Raw genomic sequence first — 19,089 nt, 5'->3', positions numbered from 1 at the left:
GCCTTTCATTTTCAAGAATGCTACAGTAATAATATATCTGAACAGGGTAACAGACGGGTGAGCCCTTGCTCTTATGTATTAATTGGGAGTATGGGAATTTGGGTTGGTCCCTGAGGCTGCTTATCAAACGTGGCTCCCAGATTGCTCATACGGGTGTATTATTTAAGTAACATATTGGTAAATGAACAGTGCTTTTTAAACTGGTTGTAATTACATAATGGACTCCGTCCGAAGGGTTCTGTTCAGTCACATTTACGCAGTGCAGTAATTTAGCTGCCAGAATCTGGTGGTCCATTTTCATTTACATACTTTATGCTGGAACTCTATTATGGTTCTACTGGGATTTAGGATTGCGTCAGGGCCAAATGGAGCGTAACAAAATTTAACCTAAGCAGACTTTAGGAGTTTGAGACAATTTAAAAAAGGATACTTATAAAGATAAAAAATACACTTCTGAATATATATATATATAATCAGTTTGTATTAAAATGACCATTTTTCTTACACTTCTAATAATCAAAAATACAATATGGTACATAATGCAACATATTTAAGAAAAAACAAAGTCCTATGTAATTTAAGATCTGCTGCAGCATTTCATGTATTTACACAAGGGCTAAATGGATTCTCATCAAAACAATACAATTAATAACAAATCTAACCCAAATGGTATTACATTAGTTGGCAAATTCCTACCACAGGATTTTGCATGAGAAATGCCTATGAGGTGGCATTACTATGTGCTCTCTTCTTAAATGTTTCTATTACATCATCTGTCGTCTTCAGCTTTTCGGGGAATGGTTTCGTTTTGGATCCAGGCTGCGAGACAGAGAGATTAAAAAATGTTCTTATATGAGACAACTGAAAGCTTGTGGATTGCAATGTAAAACTGAACTTTCATATCCTTCTCACGCTCGTAAGTATTCATCACATCAATATTATGCAATACATGCAGATTTAAACCAACTTCCAAGTGTAGACTGCCAACATGTACCAGGTTACAACAAAACCATGTAGAGCAAGGTGCAGTGGTGCAAGTGCTGTCCACGATACCTGCTGTGGCAGAAGGGCTAGCTCCTAATTAGTGCAGCATACAAAGATGGAAGGCCTGGATGAGAGACGCCGTGGTTCAGTGTATGCAAGCTGCTGTGTATCCACCGCTTCAGAAAAATCAGGCCATTTCTGATGCCTAAATATGAATCTTAGAGCCGAACTTTAAGCACCCATTTTTTAATGATTCAATTTAATCCTCATAATAATGAGCTACTGATTGAGCTGGGTTAAACCACGGAATCATAGAAATGTAGGGCTGGAAAGGCCCTTGAGAGGTGATCGAGTCCAGCTCCCTGTGTTATGGCAGGACCAAGTAAACTTAGACCATCCCTTACAGGTGCTTGTCAACCCATTCTTAAAAATCTCCAGTGATGGGGATTTTACAACTTCCCTTGGAAACCTATTCAGAGCTTAATTACCCTTATAGTTAGAAAGTTTTTTCCTAATATCTAACCTAAACCTCCTTGCTGCAGATTAAACCCATTACTTCTTGTCCTACCTTCAGTGGACATGGAGAACAACTGATCATCGTCCTTTTCACAACAGTGCTGAACATATTTAAAAACGGTTTTCTTTTCTCTAAACTAAACATGCTCAGTTTTTAAATCTTTCCTCAAAGTTGGATTTTTAAAATCTTTTATCATTTTTGTTTCTTTCCTCTGGTCTCTCTCCAGTTTGTTCACATCTTTCCTAAAGCATGGAACCCAGAATTGGACTCAGTACTCCAGCTGAGGCCCCATCAGTGCCGAAGAGAGAAGGACAATTACCTTCTATGCCTTACATATGACACTCCATGCACAGTCCCACATAGCATTGTCAATGCACTTTAATACTAATGAGCTATACTCCTCTGTATTCCAGTGCTTAGAATATTTGTATGAGAATTCCAGATCCACTGCATTCTGCTAACTTGTCTGATGATTTGGTGACTTGCATAAATAGAGATTATACCAAAGGCTGAATGAATTCTAATTCTGAGTTATATATATAAATACACTGATAGCTATTCACACTTGCACAACTCTCCTTTCTTTCAAACAGACTATTCCTTGCCCCTATTTGGTGTCGCAATAGGAAAATCCATGGAAGGAACCCCTTGCCATCAAGATGTTACCGGCCTGGATATTGGGGCACTGCTTTATAAGATGATACTTGTGACTCCGCAGAGCCAAAGGAAGGCAGATAAAGGAAGGTGAAGTACTTTAGAAATATTTTCTTCACTATTATCACCATTTCCTTTTCAAGAACAGACTGCAGGTGACCTTCGAGTGGAATTCCTTTCCCTGTTTCTTGACTTTCCTCTCGCTCTTATGAGTAAGTTGTGTTTCAGCCAGATCTTTTAGGTCCTAGTTTCCCTTCCAGTTGCATTTGGTCAGAAAACTAATACACCCAAATGCAAATTCTTTTCTATGGAGCGTGAATAAGACTGGAGGTTGGGACAGTCTCTGCATCACTCATCACCCCTCCTTATCCGACAAGTGTCACAATGCCAATTTTTCATCATTAATACTACAATTACTAATCTTATACACAGTACTTCTCTCCCTTGGTGGTACTGTGTTTAAACCCTCTTGAACTTGTAGTAGATTACGTCCGCTGCCTCACTCCTGTCAGCTCTCATTGTGATTTCAGCAAGGAAGTTAATCAGATTTGTTATGCATGACCTCCCCTTTATAATCCTTACAACTCATCTGGAGAATCTGGTGCTGGATCTCATTTTTTAAGCATGTGTTTGTTAATATAAATAAAATATACTAGTTTCTTTTCCTTCCCCCACAGGGGAATGTCAGATATTATTTGTGAAACGCCACAAGTGCACATGGAGCTTTGTAGTAACTTAGCAGTGACCAACAAGTAACAAAGTATTTTGTTTCATCTGTCTGAACTGCCTAGTGAATACTAGTGATTTAAGTGACATGTGCAGGGTAGGTGGGTGTAGATCTGTAAAGAAGATTACCAATTACTGGTTCATAACCCTGCCTTCTCAATCTCGGGATCTCCCCCGTAGATCCTTGTTCCTGGGAGAACTAAAACCAGCACCCCACAGTGAAAGGATGGTGAGGGTGAAAATGCAGTCTATGACCTTATCTACACTAGCACTTATGCCGGCAAAACTTCTGTAGCTCAAGGGTGTGAAAAACCACCACCCTGAGCAACATAAGTGCTGCTGGCATAAGTGCTTGAAGTTGTGTAGCCACGTTATGTCAATGGGTGAGAACTCTCCCTCCAACATAATAAAACCACCTAAATGAGCGCGTTAGCTATGTCGGTGGGATAGCGTCTCCTGCTGACATAGCACTGTCCACACAAGGTTTTATGCCGGCAAAACTTATGTCGCTCAGAGGAATGTCTTTTTCACACCCCTGAGCGACAAAAGTTTTGCCAGCATAATAAGTGCTAGTGTAGACAAGGCCTATAACAACAAATGGAGAGGATTGCCAATCCCAATCAAAACTGCCAATTCAAAAATCATGAGTCAAGACCTCCATATTGAGGCAACTGGCTTTAAAATGATGATATTTGAAAAATAATACATTTTGGGTTCTTTTTATTTATTTGCCTTCTGGTTTTTGAGCCTCCAGGGATCATGTTTTCAGGCTTTTCTCTGCAACCATGAGGGCTACAGATTTACTTTTTTTAAAACGAATGCTGAGAGTATCTGTAATCACATGACTCCAGGAGATGGATCTTTAAAACAAATTCCATATAGTGAAAAATTCTAAAGCGCCACTTTACTAGATTGAGTATCCCGTGTGGTGTATCCAGACCACATTATTTCCTACCTGGTAAAAAAGTAAAATGTAATACCTTGGTGTTACAGAGGCTTAAAGCAAATAGTGGGGCCACATCCATAAAAGAAAGATCATTGGGTCCTCTGGAATAGGTATTTTCATAAGCAAGTATAACAGATGCTGCACAATTCTGTTTCGGATAGAGATACGGGGACCTTTAGATTCCATAAACTGAGTATGATTTGCAAAAGAAACCTCTCAGCTCCAAAGAAGATAAATCATGACTTTAAGACCATCTTCCTGTTCCCCTACAGACATAGTGGGTAAAATTTTCAAAAGTGCCTAAGCAACTTAAACATCATTTGACTTTTAGTGGAATGAAGACACTTTTGAAAATGTTACTCTGGTTCTATAAAAGGAGATTTACAATCAGTGGGTTAATTAGGCATAGAATGGCTTAGACAGCACAGGTTAATTAAGGTGATTCGCCTTAGGCTGACCATGTGGTTAAGAGAACCATATCTTTACACAGTATGATGGAGGTTTTACTGCAAGAATAAATAGTTCACTAACTTATCATGTAATCAGAAAAACACGTGCCGTTCAGACATCAAGTGTAGGGAGAAGATGACTCTGCACTGGTGTATACTTGCAGCTTGAAATGTACAATATCTTTCAAGGTTCTCTAAGTAGAGCTTGCAGAAATTTCAAATTCTGTATCTGCTGATGTTTGTAGTGCCTTATGCATAGAAATAATAATAGGCAGCTAAGGAATGAACAGGCCAGAGTTCCCCTGACGAGTTCAGGATGTGTCAAAAAATGAGAGCTTGCACGCCCTTATGGAATTATAGTGATTTCACTTATGATCCAAATTTGGCACTTTTTAATTCAATGCCTGGCTCCCCCATTGTGCGGCAGCCCCTGCCAGTTTCCCTTATCTTGTCATCTTCTCCCCAGGCTCTTGCTGTGTGTGCTTCCTCCTCTCCACAGTTCATTGCTGCTTCCCTCCTGCTGTTCATTCAGTAGCAGCACCAGCTTTCCCCTGCCTCACTATGGTCTATTGGCTGCAACAGGAGACTGGAAATCAGGAGAACTGGTTCTGTTTCTGCCTCTGACTGGCCAAGTGATCTTGAATGAGTTACTTAACATCCCTGTGCCTCAGTTTCCCAGTCTGCATAATGGAGTTTCTGCTTTGAGTTCTTTGGATCAATGCCATTAATATTACTACTACTTTACTGACAGCTCTTCGTTCATTTTGCTGGGCCAGTTCAATCTCTTCATTCATGGGTGTTTCTGACACACAGATGAATTAGTATTAGATGGACTGAAGTCCATACCTTATAATTTAGGCAAAATGATACACTGATCCTGCTACTAAGAGCAAGTGATCAGACGTATTCATACCTTCCTGGCTCTGTCTTTTGGTGAACAGGTATAACATGGTGACAACTTTTCACTTCTCTTCTCCAGTTCCTCTAAATGGCTCTGGGTGAAAATACCAGTAAAATAACATCCAATTACAAATCTTGCCTTGGACATCCTATCAAAAATATAGCTGGGACACATCAGAACTAAATATGACTCTCAATTTGATAAGACTGACAAAGTGGATTTAGTTACTTACATTCCCCAAAGCCAACACCCAACCTGCAATGAACAAAGCAACTAACTGCTGACAATTACTGTCTAATCTTGATACTTTCTTCAAATTTTGATGATCTGTACTTGTACTCAATGTGCAATTCATCCTTTTAAGGGACTTTCTGATGAAGACCTGAAGTATCAACTAATATGAAAGTTTGGATAAAACCACTTAGCATATGCCCTTTTGGGGCTATAAAGCACTCTCCAAGCTCATGACACTGCATAGATGGATGAGAGAAATCAAAGAAAAAAATAGCAAGTGTACTACTATTTTTGTCCTAAATCTCAGCTAGTTCTATTTTTGGTTACATCCTAAGGTGATATGCTCCTTAGGATTTGCTGAACCCTGTGCAAAGATAGACGTGCACCCTTCCAGCTTACTGCCTGTTTGTGATTAGTTCCCCTCCCACCTCCATTTACCCACGACAAAACTTGCAGGATCTTGTTCTGTGGTGTCTGGATTGCAGAGTGACGTCTCACTGTGAATCCTGCAGCTTTCTCTATAATCTTTCATCAGTGCCTGGCACAGTGAGGATGTTTTCATACAGCACCTACCAAAATTTAGCCCCTTAAACATTGAGGTTACCATCCAACACACAGTTGGAGAAGAGGATGTTTATTTACCAGGTTCATGGAAGCACTGCCGTGATTTTTGTCCCTAGAACGTTACCTTATGCAGTTTAACAGCTCTGTTCAACCTTTTCTCCTGATTCAGCTGGAACTGTGTCCTCTCTAGAGCCTCTTTTAGCAGAGCATTCTCTTCTGCTTCTTTATAGACTTCATCTTCCAGTTTAGCCACCTCAGCCTGGTATGCTTGCAAAGATACCTTATGCGCCCTGTACAAAACAGAAGAAGAATCCTTTGGGCTTTATTCTCATCTGCTCTACAGCCCCTTGATACGTCTCTGGCAGTGTAAGGGGCCTTAAAGTGAGGATAAATTATATTTAGTTACACCCATTTTAAGGCTCCTTTACACTACCAGAGGCGAGGAAAAGGCCTTGGTGTAAATGAGAAGCAGGCCCTCTGTTTTTTCCTGTGAAATGCTGAAAATATTTTAACAAAGACTTCCCACAAATGTTTCTCCTTAATTCATGATCAGTCCCTTTCCTTAGGGTGCATATCTCTGCAGAAAGGAGTGGCTAGGGATGGGGAATCTACTCATTGGTTTTCCTATTGAAACAAAAATGCTTTCTCATAAACACAACCAAACAAGGAAGTAGCATCAACCCACAGACAACTTGCTGAGTGTGTTTGCTAGGAATGTTTATACTTGATTCCTGCAAAGGAATTATGTTGAAAATACCTGCACATTTGGGACAATTTTGTACATTTCTAAGTAAAAAAACAAATTCCTTTAAAATGCATTTTTATGAGTTCCAGGGATAACTAGTTCTGTTAGGAGACTTCAGTATTGACAGGGATGGGGATTTCTTCATAGACAGGGAAATAACTCCCACCTTCCCTTCAGGTTAGAGATGGAATTTTAACCAGGGATTCCCAGGCTCTCATCCAACACTCCACTGGTTTCTTTGGCTTAATTTTCCAAATTGTTCAGACATTTTTCTTTTATAAAACAAACACCACATGTGATGCATAGGATTAAACAGAACACAGCATCACTTGCCATGGATTCTTCAAAGAATCATATGCATAATTAAAGACTATGCAATTATTATATCTGTTACTAATAATAACTCTCAAACAGGAAAAACGGACGAGTGATGTTGCTGCAGAATAAAAGCAGCAGAAATCCCTTTGCTCATACTACGAACCTTTAGATATCATTTTGAGCTATAGGATCCTATTTTCAAATGTGAGTTTCTATGGTAGGTAGTTAAGTGACCAGCCCCAAACTTGGATTTCAAATGGGCACTCAGATGCTTAAAATGAATGAATGCCTAAGCACTGATATAGGGGTTCAGAATTCGGAAGTCCTATTAAGATATCCATTTTTGAAAACTGGGCATCAGAGTCTGTACATAGGAATGGACAGTCCTAATAACACAAAGATATTTAACACAATAGACATTTGCCATTTTGTGTGGTTAATTTTTAAATAGAATTCCTCAATTATTTCATTGGTTAGCTTGATGTGGCTTTAGAAGATACTGTTTTAGGGAGCTATGAAGTTCAAACAGGGTATTTCCTAGCTTACACCACCAACTTCATTTCCACACAATAATACAGTGAATATTTTTATAGAAACACACAAATTTACTGTAATTAATTGTAAATGTGCTCCTTTCACTAAATTTCTCACAAATTTTTGTCACAGTTTTGGGTCATTTTGCTAAAACAGCTGGATCCAATGCCGTGACTCCTAGTAAATAGTAAGTAAGTGTGTTTTCTGTACCTGAGTTGTTCAACATCTGACTCATACTCTTTCAGTAGTTCTTCTTTCCTTTCCAGCCGACTCTTGAGTTTACTGATCTTATCGTACAGCAGCTCAAGATCCTTCTGTCGCTGCATTCCCACTTTTTCCCTCTCATCCTGAGAAAGATGTTTAACAGATTGCACTCCTGCCAGCTCTTTCACATTCATCAGACTTCCAAGAGCATGAATTAAATTGAGGTACTGCATGAAGAAGAGAGAATGAATTATTTAATAGGTGCGTCAACTCCTGATTAGAAAAATATCACTGCTTTCCTTCTGCTTTAGTGAAAAGGATTAAAAGGTAGTAAATAAACTATTGCGTGCAATTCCCTTCATTTAAATTTAACTTTTTTTCCCCTTAGCTGCTTTGTGTGTTCCTAAGGAATCAAGCAGAACAATAATGTGCTAAATATGTACATTCATAAAATAATACTAGAAAAATTAATTTGCGTATGAAGCATTTAGGTTCAGAACTGGATCAGCATCCAAATGGTTCTAAAGCCACTATTTGTTGGGTTGTCGCAATGCCCATGTAATGGAGGCATAAGGACTAGACACTAACTAGACCTTGGAGGTCAGCCTTGTTTCCAGGAAGAAACTAGGGTGAAATGTTGCTTTTGGGTTTAAAATAGGGAGATTTTATTTACAGTGATTTGGTGATGATCCACACATTTTAAAAAGAGGAGATAAATAACACACAATAATTGGGGCATAAATATAAACAAGATGAATCAGCGCATTGACTGTATCCTAGGGTAGTGGTTCTCAGCAGTGGCTTGTGAAGCCATTATTAGGGATATGCAGGATCAGGTTGAAACATTCTTAGACCCAAACCATGGGGAGATGGAGAGGTGTCTCTCAGATAGCCACTTCTGAAGTGGAAAATTGGAGCATCTCTGACAAAGGTGAAGTCTTCAGATGATGGGCAGGGTATAAAGGACTAGACTGATATACGGGATATAGCAAAAGCTCCTTGCACCTTAAAATAGCATGGGAGTTGAACTGTTTGCCAGAGGATGTTGTGAAGGCCAAGACTATAATGGGGTTAAAAAAAGAACTAGATAAGTTCATGGAGGACAGGTCCATCAATGGCTATTAGCAGGGCATGGGCAGGGATTGCTGTTTGCCAGAGGCTGGGAATGGCTGATGGGATGGATCACTTGATGATTACCTGTTCTATTAATTCCCTCTGAAGTACCTGGCATTGGCCACTGTCGGAAGACAGGATACTGGGCTAGATGGACCATTGTTCTGACCCAGTATGGCCGTTTTTATGTTCTTAGTTCTTTTAATGGATTTTTGGTTCTGCCTTCCACTTCCAGCCAGTTAAACGGTTACCCAACCATTTATTGTCGTATGGAACACTTGGGAAGTATATCTCCTGAAGTTTAGAGGCTTTTCTGTTTACACAGCCTTTTTTATATCATCCAACAGGCTTGGCAATGTTTGACTAAAACACCCTGCCCTGTTAATAAGTCTGATTCCGATGGAAAAGTATTTAGTGTGTTTTGCTGACTCACTAATGCTCATGGCTCACAATCCTATTCTGCTACAAGGGAGGCGGCAGTGGAGACAGGAGAGCTAAGGTATGGACAAAGCAGTTCTCAGGTAGAAATCCTAGGAGCAGCTAAGCCTGGGAAGAAGGCTTGAACTAAACATTGTTAAATTGCCAAACCTCAGAAAGGGAATGAGTATTTGGCTTTTCATAGTGTGTAGTCTGTGTTTTAGAGAAGGTTAAGAATGGCACTTGCTCCCAATGCATTTAAATACATTTTAAAAATCCCTGTCTCAGGCTATTTATTCCTGTTAGCTGCCACTCCTCCTACAATATCCTCTCTTCTTCTAAGGCAAAGTGTGCTTCAGCACGTATATACTACAGTAAGCTGTCACTCCACAGAAGGGAGGCCCATTAGCTGGAGGACAGTCTGGCTACATAAATCATTTGGGCCTGATTTCAATGCCATACTAAGGAGACATTCAAAGGTCTAAGGTCTTTTAAGGGAACATATTTTTGGAACTTAGAATTGAGGAGAAAAGAAACACAGTGGTTGCTGTTCAGACCGTGCATTTCCCAGGCAGCTAACGGGTTTTGTAGTTCCTGCAGATATGAATTCATACTCTAATAAATACATGACATTCTCAGGGTTCCTGGAAGTTGATCACTAAATTCTGAAACTGATTTTGAAATGGTCCACAATATACAGTTCCTGAATGTGATATTACCTTGCCTTTTATTTACATACCATCTTCTCGCTGACGTCTAAAGCATCAGACATTTCCAACTTTGCTGTCCTCTCTAAGGCTATATTTGAACATGTGTTAGGAAAATGGCTTGGAAGCTGAAATAGAGTAATAGATCGCCTTACTACTTATATACCAAATTCTGTTCTCCCTCCCACAGAAAATAAACAAACAAACAAACAAACTCACTCTCTCAACAACCCAAAGCTCTGGTGCAAAAATACCCACCAATGTCAATGTTTGTCACTTCTGGCTGTCATAAGGCCCATTGTGTTGTGCGAAGTACAGCATTGGTCTGAACAAAGGGTCTGTCAGAAGTATCTGCTTACACTAGATTACATGTTAAACACACCTGATTTCTGGTTAACCATGCCTCTTTCTCCTCTTATACACCTTCAGAGGGGCATCACTTCCAAGTGGAGCTTTCTACCTGCTTTTAATTAGGGTCCAAATCTTGCTCAGTGCCCAATGGTTGTTGGGTTTTGGTGGTATGTGTGCTGTGTTTTTCCCCCTGCTAGTACACTCTTCTCTTTATCTTGAGCTTGCCCATATTACCATTGACTTTTTAAGGCAGAAAAAAAAATTTTTTTTTTTTTAAACCAACTCTGATGTGAGCCCCAAAACATTCACTTCAACTTAAATGCCACTCGATTCCATCATTTGGCTTCCATCGTTTTTTTACAATCATTCACACTATCAGGGGAGTTCCTTTATTGTTCTCCATATACATTTTGCTGTCTTTTTGCATGGTTCACAGCCTGAAGGCAGAGTGTAGAATGGACCCAAGGAGGATGTGGGGGCAGAGGGGCCAGATCCTCTGTGAGTGTGAATCAGCATTTTCCATAGAAGTTAAAAAATATCAGGAACTGGGTGTCTGGCTCTGCTATGCAGCTTTGAAAATCTCAGCCTAAACATGTTAACTCAACATTCATTGTGTAATGCTGAGTTAAAGAAGAGAGGTACTAGAAAAGTTCTATATACATCTAGTTACAAGAAGTCACTTTTCGTAAAGACAGACAACTTCAAGAACTATACTAAAAAGTCAAAGACATTTTATCTGTAGCTTTCTTAAAGCACCTTAAAGATGTTCCTACATATTTTAATGAAACCACAACTAAAATAATATATAAAATTCTGTTTACCTTGGCCTCCATTTTTTTTATTGATGATGGCACACGTTCCTTTTCTAAGCCAATTTTCTGAGCTATTTTCTCAGACAGGTCTTTCTTTAGCACTATAAGTGGCTCAGGAACCTTCTCTTTAAAAGCTAAGGGAACAAGAAAACCCGCACACAGAGCTGTTACGTTGTCACATGTAAGATGTAATGGGTTTACTAAAAGCACACTGTTTTAATAATAGGTTCTCAAAATTTCCTAAAGAAATATTCATGTCAAAAATATAAATATAAAATGGGTAACACATGCAATGTATTTATCATAAAATCAGTAGGAGAACCTGCAATAAATCTAGCATTCAAGTACTGTGCTCAAGGTTTGAAATTCAGGCACTGCACTGGAAAGTGCTATTCTAATCCTGGAATTTTATGGCGTTTATACTTATCGTCAATATTTTTCCTCAGATGCCTAAATTGTGGACAGAGAATGAGGCTACTTCTAAACTGGGAGCTAGGGGTGTGACCGGCAGCTCACATAGACATACTCGCACTGGCTCTCTTCAAGCTAGTGCACTACAAATAAGTGTTGCCGGTATAGCACAAGCAGCGATGGCACAGGTTAGCCGTGCTAAGTATGTACCCATGGGATTGAGGCAGGTTGTACTCAGCCTGGGCTAGCCACACTGCGGCTGCCCGTGCTACTGCAGCTACACTACTATTTTAGCGAGTTAGCTCAACGAGAGTTAGCGTGACTGCATCAATGTGAGCTGGGAATCACATTGCCCAGCTTCAAATGTAGACATACCCGGAGAGCGAACAATTTAAATATAGCTAAATTAAAAGGGGAAAGGAAACTTATAGCAGTAGCACATATAACTTACTGTATTAATACAGCTCACAAAGCCAAGTTCGTTGCTGGTATAAGCAGGCATAACTATTGACTTAAGTGGAGCTGCACCTGCTTATATCAGAAGTGGAAGTGGCCCATGATATTTAGATGTCTAGTCAGACCTCTGCTCAGTATCTGAATCATGAAATATAATGAACAGAGATTAAAGGTTCTTCTTGCTGATTCATTTTGCTGTCCTCTGAGTGGAACATAGCCCTTCTTATGTATATACCTACATATACTTGACTGCCTCTGAATGATACACAGTATGCATCTATTATCATTTAACTATACGCCTGGTTTTGCAGAAGTGTAAATCCATTCAACTAGATGGGAGTTACACTGGTGAAAACAAGAGCAGATTTTGGCCATATTAAGGGCACAATGTAGTTAGTTGGCTTTCCTAACTTTAAACATTCTACTAGTTTAGGCCCCACTCTTGCAAGGACTTCCACACATCCTTAACTTTAAGCACTTGAATAATCCTATTCTGTTGCACGTGACTGCTCCTGTGCTTAATGTTAAGCACGTGGATAAATCTTAGGAGGACTGGGGATTTACTCATGATATCCTATGAAAATTTAGTAATCCCAGCATCACCCGTTCGATTTCTCTCTCTATTGTATAAGAGCCCAGTATCACTTTCAATTACATTCAACATACACAATTACCAAGAAATGTTCTAGCAGAAGAACTGCATGCTGTACTTACTTAAAGACTGAGTCTTTTCCAGCGTCTTGATTCTGTCTCGGAGCTCAGTCAGTGCATCTTTTTGGCGCTGAATTATCTCCTCATGTCTGAGGCCTTTACATTTAGCTCCTAGGTCCTCCAAGTCCAAAGTCTGCTTCTGAAATCAAAAACCCATTCAAACAATCCTTGATTATGTTACAAATTACTGTGCTCTGCACAAATGATCACCATGTAACTCTTGAATAACTGCAATATCATAAGCTTGGTTTAAAGGAAACACATACATACCGGTGCTCGGTCCTTAAAATTCTGCAGCTTTCCTTAAAACTATCATCCCACTATGCAATATTTGTGATTCTGATCTCACCAGCTAGAAGTCATGTTGTCATCTTAGGTGTTTTGAGGGTCAAATTCTGGTTGGTGTGGGAAAAGTAGCCCTCTCCATGGCTTTTGGAGACCAGAAATTAAAACAGGAGTAGTCAGCGCCTGGCTGGCTAGCAGTGCCTACGTAACACACTAGAGAATGTGTGTTTTACAGGTTCTCCTCTGCATCAATCCACAAAGGACAGGAGTTGTTACAGCCCTTAGCTGCAAAGCCATGGCTCTTTAGTTCAAGCTGTTGCAACTCATGATTTTTAGCTCTGGGGGTCTCTGATTCAGTCCCTGGTGTATCATCCAAGATGGCAGTCGCCACACCTACATGCAGCTTATTTGGCATTGGTCTCAAAGTGTAAGCTGAATGTAAAGTCAGCTCTTTCAACCCCTTTCAACAGAGGTTTAAATTAAGGCATTGCTCTCCTCAATTATTTCCATCCCTGCCTTCTTCAAGAAACTGCATCGCACACTGATGTGTTTATTGTTTTCAAAGCACTCCCACCAGCTCACTCTACAGGCCACATCTGAAGGTGATCTTATAAATTATGCCCCTATTTCTTTTTTAAAAAATATGTAAATGATGCATTTCAGTATTCCACCACTGCACAGTGTATTGCTTTATGATTAATATATATAGATGTCTATGTAAGCATATTCATTCAAACTGCACACGGCTAATGATAAATGGAGGATGCTATCTAGGGTCTCAATGCTTTTTTTCATTGTATTGTTTAAAACCAATTCATTTATAAACTGAGAAATAAGTCGTGCTGCACATATATAGCTGCAACCTTCCCCACCTCATGTGTATGCAGTAAGTGGCTGGTGATAATTCCTGGTGCAACGCCCAGCCATGAATCACCACTTTGGCTGTATAAATCTAGTCAGTTCATCTTACATTTTGCCTGTCATTATTACAGAGGATTTTCATAAAGGAGTTAATTAAAAAACCTCTTTCTGCTATTACAACCTTTTTTAATCTGTTCATATTTTATGGTAATATATACAGCATTCAAATACAAAGCAGGAAAAGAGTGCACATTTTTCCCTTTTCTTATTCACAGAAATATCCTATACTGGATATTAGACCCTATCTGCTGATGTATCACAGGAAAGACCAGGAATGTGCAGAAAATATGCAAAGGGAAGGGAAAGCTAAAGTATGGTATCTTTTTTCCACAATGCTTTGCACAATCTAACTGGCAATTATAACAACACTTAGCACTTTCAACACTTCACATTTGCAAAGTGCTGTACAAACATTAGCTAAGTAATCATCACAAAATGCCTGTGCAGTACTAAATAAGCACTGGTATTCTGAGTTTGCAGATGGGGAAATAAGAGAGGTTAAGGCCAAAACATTTTAAAAGTTGCTAGTGATTTTGAGTACTTTGATTTTTGAATATCTGAGCGGGGACACATTGGGCCTGGACTTTCCCAAGTGTTGAACATTGACAACTCCCATTAAAGTTAAAAGCAGCTACTGGTGCTCAGCAACCCTGAAAATCAGACCACTTTTGAGAATTTTGATGTAAGTGATTTGCCCAAGGCCACACAATATGTCTGTGGCAGAACTGGGTAGAGAACTCAAAAGATCCTGGATCTCAGTCCTGGGCTTAGTCCATTAGATAATGCTGCTTGTCTGACAGTGAATGTACTTCTATGACAAAGTCATGCAAACAAACTCTTTTTTTTTCCTTCATCATTTATAAAGTTCAAGAACTTTAAAGCCACTTTACCTTAAAATCTTTTATCATTTTCTTCTTACTACTATTATGGTCAATACAGCCATCCACTATAAAACCCACATCTACATCAATATAGTATTTATTTGTATTGCGATAGCATCCAAATGCCCCCGTCAAATTCAGCACCTTTTTGTTATAAATTGTACAAACACAGAAAGATACAATCCTTGCCCTGAAAAATGTGCAATTGAATTTAAGGCAAGATGCACCAAGTGAGGTTAAAGAACAGAAGAGGAGGGGGAAAGGAGGAGGGGAATGAAGGAAGGATGGTCAAGGGTAGCAATAGCCTGGTTATGCAATGACCTAGGATAGGTATGTGCACAACCTGATGGGTGCATAATATACATAGCACACAGCTACCCAGTAACACAATTACTGCTACAAACATATGTACCAGGAGAGCCTCTGGAAAGCACTAGACCCATCAAGGCAGTGAGCAATCAACCTTTTCTGTTGCTCTGGTCTGAGAATAAAAATGTTGCTCCCTCCCTGTCCCAATGCATCTAAAGGCAGGAAGTAAATACAACCCTCCACCTCCTTCCCTCACAGCTGCCGAGAGCACCAAATCTGGCAGTGAACATTTCAAATATATGCCAGAAAGCACTGGACCCCACAGTCTGATTCTTGTCTCGCTTACACCAGTTTTACATCACTGTAACTCCATTGACTTCAACTGATGTACTGTGGATTTGCACTTGGTGTGAGATCAGAATCAGAAGCAGTGTCTAACTGATTAAAGAGCATCTCTTAGTGAAATGAATATCTCAAATCAAAAAGTAAATGGAAAATATGTTATGAAATATATATTATCTGTGGATCCTTCCTCTCTCCTCCTATTGCTTCTCACAGATTGTTGACCAGACCTTGGCCAATTCTGTCTGAGTCTCTTACTGCATCAAGGACATCTTGCCTTAGATTTTCTTTATGTAACAATTGTTTATTCTTTATTTTTCAGTTTAGTCTACTGCATCCTCAGTTTCCTTGTGGGTTTTGATTTGGACTTACCTTTTTCGTTTTGGGGACTTCATCCTTTGTCATGGTACTGGCCTGCACCTCTGTGTGTGGTAGCTTCTCAAACTCACTCTCCTTTTCTTTTGCTGCATTCTTCAGCTTTTCCAGTTTTTCTTTTGCATGCCTGTGCCAAGAGCAGAAAATATTGCTGAAGAGGATGACGGTTGAAGGTGAACAATCAGTTTGCTGAGAACAGCAACATGAATAACTATTAAAGCATACAAATGCATAGACAGGAATAGATAACTAGTTGTGATTTAGCTACCACTCAGTTTGCAATGGTTCTTCCAAATATCTGTATAAGATTGCTTGAGATTTTTGCAGAGGAAGGACTTGTTAGTAAAAACTTATATTTCAAAATGTTTCCCAGGGAAGTAGTTATCTAAATGAAATACTAATTGGACCTTATGAAGACAGCAGTTTTTTGCTCGGCTGTGTGGTTCAGCCTCTGTTATTCTTTATAATGAGGTGGCTTATACCTTAATTCTTCATGTGAAGTTCTCAGGTCTTTATCCTTCTTGTCCACAAGATCTGACATCTCAGATAGCTTCTCTCTAAGCACGTTCAGTTCACTCTCTTGGCTTCTAACAAGAATTAGGTTCTGCTCCAGTTCCATCTTTTGTTTCTCACTGAGTTCTCCTGCATGGAGAGAGGTTTCAGTGGTTATTAGCTACTTCAGAGCCTGATGCTGCCAGGTGCTGGATGCCCTCAATTCTATCAGGATCAGGGTCTTGGAGAACACCTCTCTTCCCTATGCAACATCATGATGGCTGAGATCAATGAAGGAGCTTTTTCCTAGCTGTGCCCATCCAAGGACATCCATTGTAGAACTCACTCACTATGGAAGTCCTCTAGAGCTTGAGTTTACTGCCCCTTAGAACCCAGTGCAAGACATATCCTTTTGTTTCAGCAGTTGTTTGTCTATATCATTGCTAGTGCAGTTTTTATTCTGGGTTGGAAAGAAACAGGGATGAGGTAGGTTGTATTGTTTACTGTGGACATTTAAATGAATATGCTGTTTGTAATGCACATCCATATGCCATGGCTACCGGCACACTACATAAATTAGATACACACATTTCTAGTTTTAAAATTATTTTTCCAGACTCTATCTCACAATATTCCCTCCTTCCTGTACAGAATACAATATTTAAATCCCTAAAGGATAAAGCATTTAAGATTCTAGCACAAAGATTTTCAAAAGTGTCTAGTGATTTTGGATGTCCAACTTGAGACATCTTAAAGAGGCTTAATTTTCAGAAGATGGATGCTCATCACTTTCTGAAAACCTGGGGCCTTTAAGGTGTTTCCAGTTGGGCATCCAAAAATAGAGGCATCCAAAATCACTGGCTACTTTTGAAAATCTTAGCCTTCTTTTGCTGAGTCCAAAGTGCAATTTACCCAGCTAAAGAGAGCAGACAATTTTGCTTTTGCCTAGACTTCAGTGAAAATGTTGCAGTGAGAAAGTAATATCCTTTTTTCACTATCTTGTTTCTACTTCCACTAACACCTATTCCCTAAGTATAGTTTGGGGGAAATCATGGCAGTATGATAAATCACATAATGCATTTCACAAACCTATCATATCCGACATTCTGGCTTTGGCTTCTGAGAGGTCTCTCTTTAATTCCAGAATGGTAGCCTGTTTGGACAGGATTTCCTTCCGAGCAGCTGCTAATTCTCTGAAATTCATGAGGCAGATAATTGCAAAACCCAATTTCATTCGAAAGATTAATATTACTTAAAGTGTATATGTCATATAGGGTTAGATCATATAAGTAATACACAGAAATTATTTTTAAAATATTATTTTAAATCCTCTAAACCCAGGCATGTAGAGTTAGCTATTATGTCTCTCTCAGTTCTTAACTCAAGCCATCATGCTGAGATGTTGCAGAATGGATGACAGATAAAATGACATGACTCTGCTGAAGGTGGAACACTGTATAACATCGTCTCAGCTGACTGCAGCTCAACAGTGAAAATAAGAGCAGCTGTGAATCACAGTGTAGAAATCCGAGAGCCATCTCTTGACCTGTGGGTTGTACAGTGGCCATCCATACTCAAACCCACAAAAGCAGTGAATGTAGTAGTCAAGTCAATGTCAGAACAACATGCTATATGTTTTGTGGCTTAATATACTTTAAGTCCCCAGAAGTAATGCTGAGTTGAAGAAAACCCACAAAAACAAGGTGATCTAAAAACTCTCATGTACAGATCATTTCACATTTAGATGGGCCTCTACACACATTTATTAGATGTTTTGGGCTTGATTCTCATTTACATTGTGGATCTGTCATGCGGGGTGGGAGGATCCCAAAGCTGGGGCTCCAGTCCGACCCAGAAGTCTACAGAGCAACGAAACAGCCCCATAGCTTGAGCCCCACAGCCCAAGTTAGCAGGCATGGGCCAGCTGTGAGTTTTTCTTTGCTGTATAGAGAGACCCTTGGGGTCTTGAAAGCGTGAATAACTTCCATTTATACCCATGGGAAAGCTCCTTTACATAGCCACAGTGGTATACAGAGGGCTTAGTGTAAATAAGATCAGGCCCTTGGTCTTTTTAAAACTCTGTTACTGATCACTACTTTTCCTTAAATCCTTTTACATAATGATCAAAGTCAGAGAGTAGTTGCCAGCTGCTTACACCATAAGAATATGGGCCTCTTCATTGTCAGAAAGCTCTTGTGAAGCAGGTGATGCTGATTTCGGAGGTGCTTTCTGAAACACTAAAGAAAAAAATAAATAAAATTAAGACTATTTACAATCAACTAAGTTACTAGTTTATTCTCAAAACCTATGGCTACTGTAAGCCTGTTTGCTTTTGTGATGTGATTGAGTTTAATACAGGGCTTTTGAGAGATGGTTCAGTAGATGTTCCATCAACAAGTGAATTATGTTATTTGATTAGGGACTTTTTGTAAGTCTGTCTGTTCAAATCCAGACATTAGTATCTTGATATTAATAGGCAGCAAGGCACAACAAGGAAATATTTTGGCTTAGCAACCATGGCGCAATACACAGAAAATGCTAGATTTGGTCCTTCATCCTTCACACACTTAGGCCCCAATTCAGGAAAGCTTTTAAACATGTACTTAAGTCCATCCCTCCTCAGATGCACTTAGGACATGCTTAACTCTAAATATGCGCTTAAGTCCCAAGGCTATGGACCCTTCCTGATGAGGGAATCTTTACTGAAGTGTGGCCTGAGTACATTTGGAA

General features: G+C 39.5%; 1 protein-coding gene across 2 annotated transcripts in view; it reads right to left on the bottom strand.

The window, feature by feature from the left end:
* Positions 1 to 462: 462 nt before the first annotated feature.
* Positions 463 to 19,089, bottom strand: part of FHAD1 (forkhead associated phosphopeptide binding domain 1) — a 56,949-nt gene continuing 38,322 nt past the window's right edge. For both annotated transcript variants that reach the window (XM_067567484.1, XM_067567485.1), the window contains 11 exons: positions 18,515 to 18,596; positions 17,449 to 17,552; positions 16,350 to 16,509; positions 15,865 to 15,994; positions 12,758 to 12,893; positions 11,186 to 11,310; positions 10,046 to 10,141; positions 7,783 to 8,003; positions 6,100 to 6,265; positions 5,190 to 5,270; positions 463 to 819 (listed from right to left, as the gene is read on the bottom strand). In XM_067567484.1, the coding sequence (XP_067423585.1) occupies positions 721 to 819; positions 5,190 to 5,270; positions 6,100 to 6,265; positions 7,783 to 8,003; positions 10,046 to 10,141; positions 11,186 to 11,310; positions 12,758 to 12,893; positions 15,865 to 15,994; positions 16,350 to 16,509; positions 17,449 to 17,552; positions 18,515 to 18,596 (1,400 nt within the window). In that variant the 3' untranslated portion in view covers positions 463 to 720. The remainder of the gene's footprint in view (positions 820 to 5,189; positions 5,271 to 6,099; positions 6,266 to 7,782; positions 8,004 to 10,045; positions 10,142 to 11,185; positions 11,311 to 12,757; positions 12,894 to 15,864; positions 15,995 to 16,349; positions 16,510 to 17,448; positions 17,553 to 18,514; positions 18,597 to 19,089) is intronic.

The sequence above is a fragment of the Emydura macquarii genome, unplaced genomic scaffold, assembly GCF_026122565.2.
Source record: "Emydura macquarii macquarii isolate MOO-44397 ecotype Brisbane River unplaced genomic scaffold, CSIRO-AGI_Emac_v2 contig_2768, whole genome shotgun sequence".
Taxonomy (NCBI): domain Eukaryota; kingdom Metazoa; phylum Chordata; order Testudines; family Chelidae; genus Emydura; species Emydura macquarii.
Note: the sequence above shows the minus strand (reverse complement) of the source record. Positions and strands in the feature narration are given on the sequence as shown.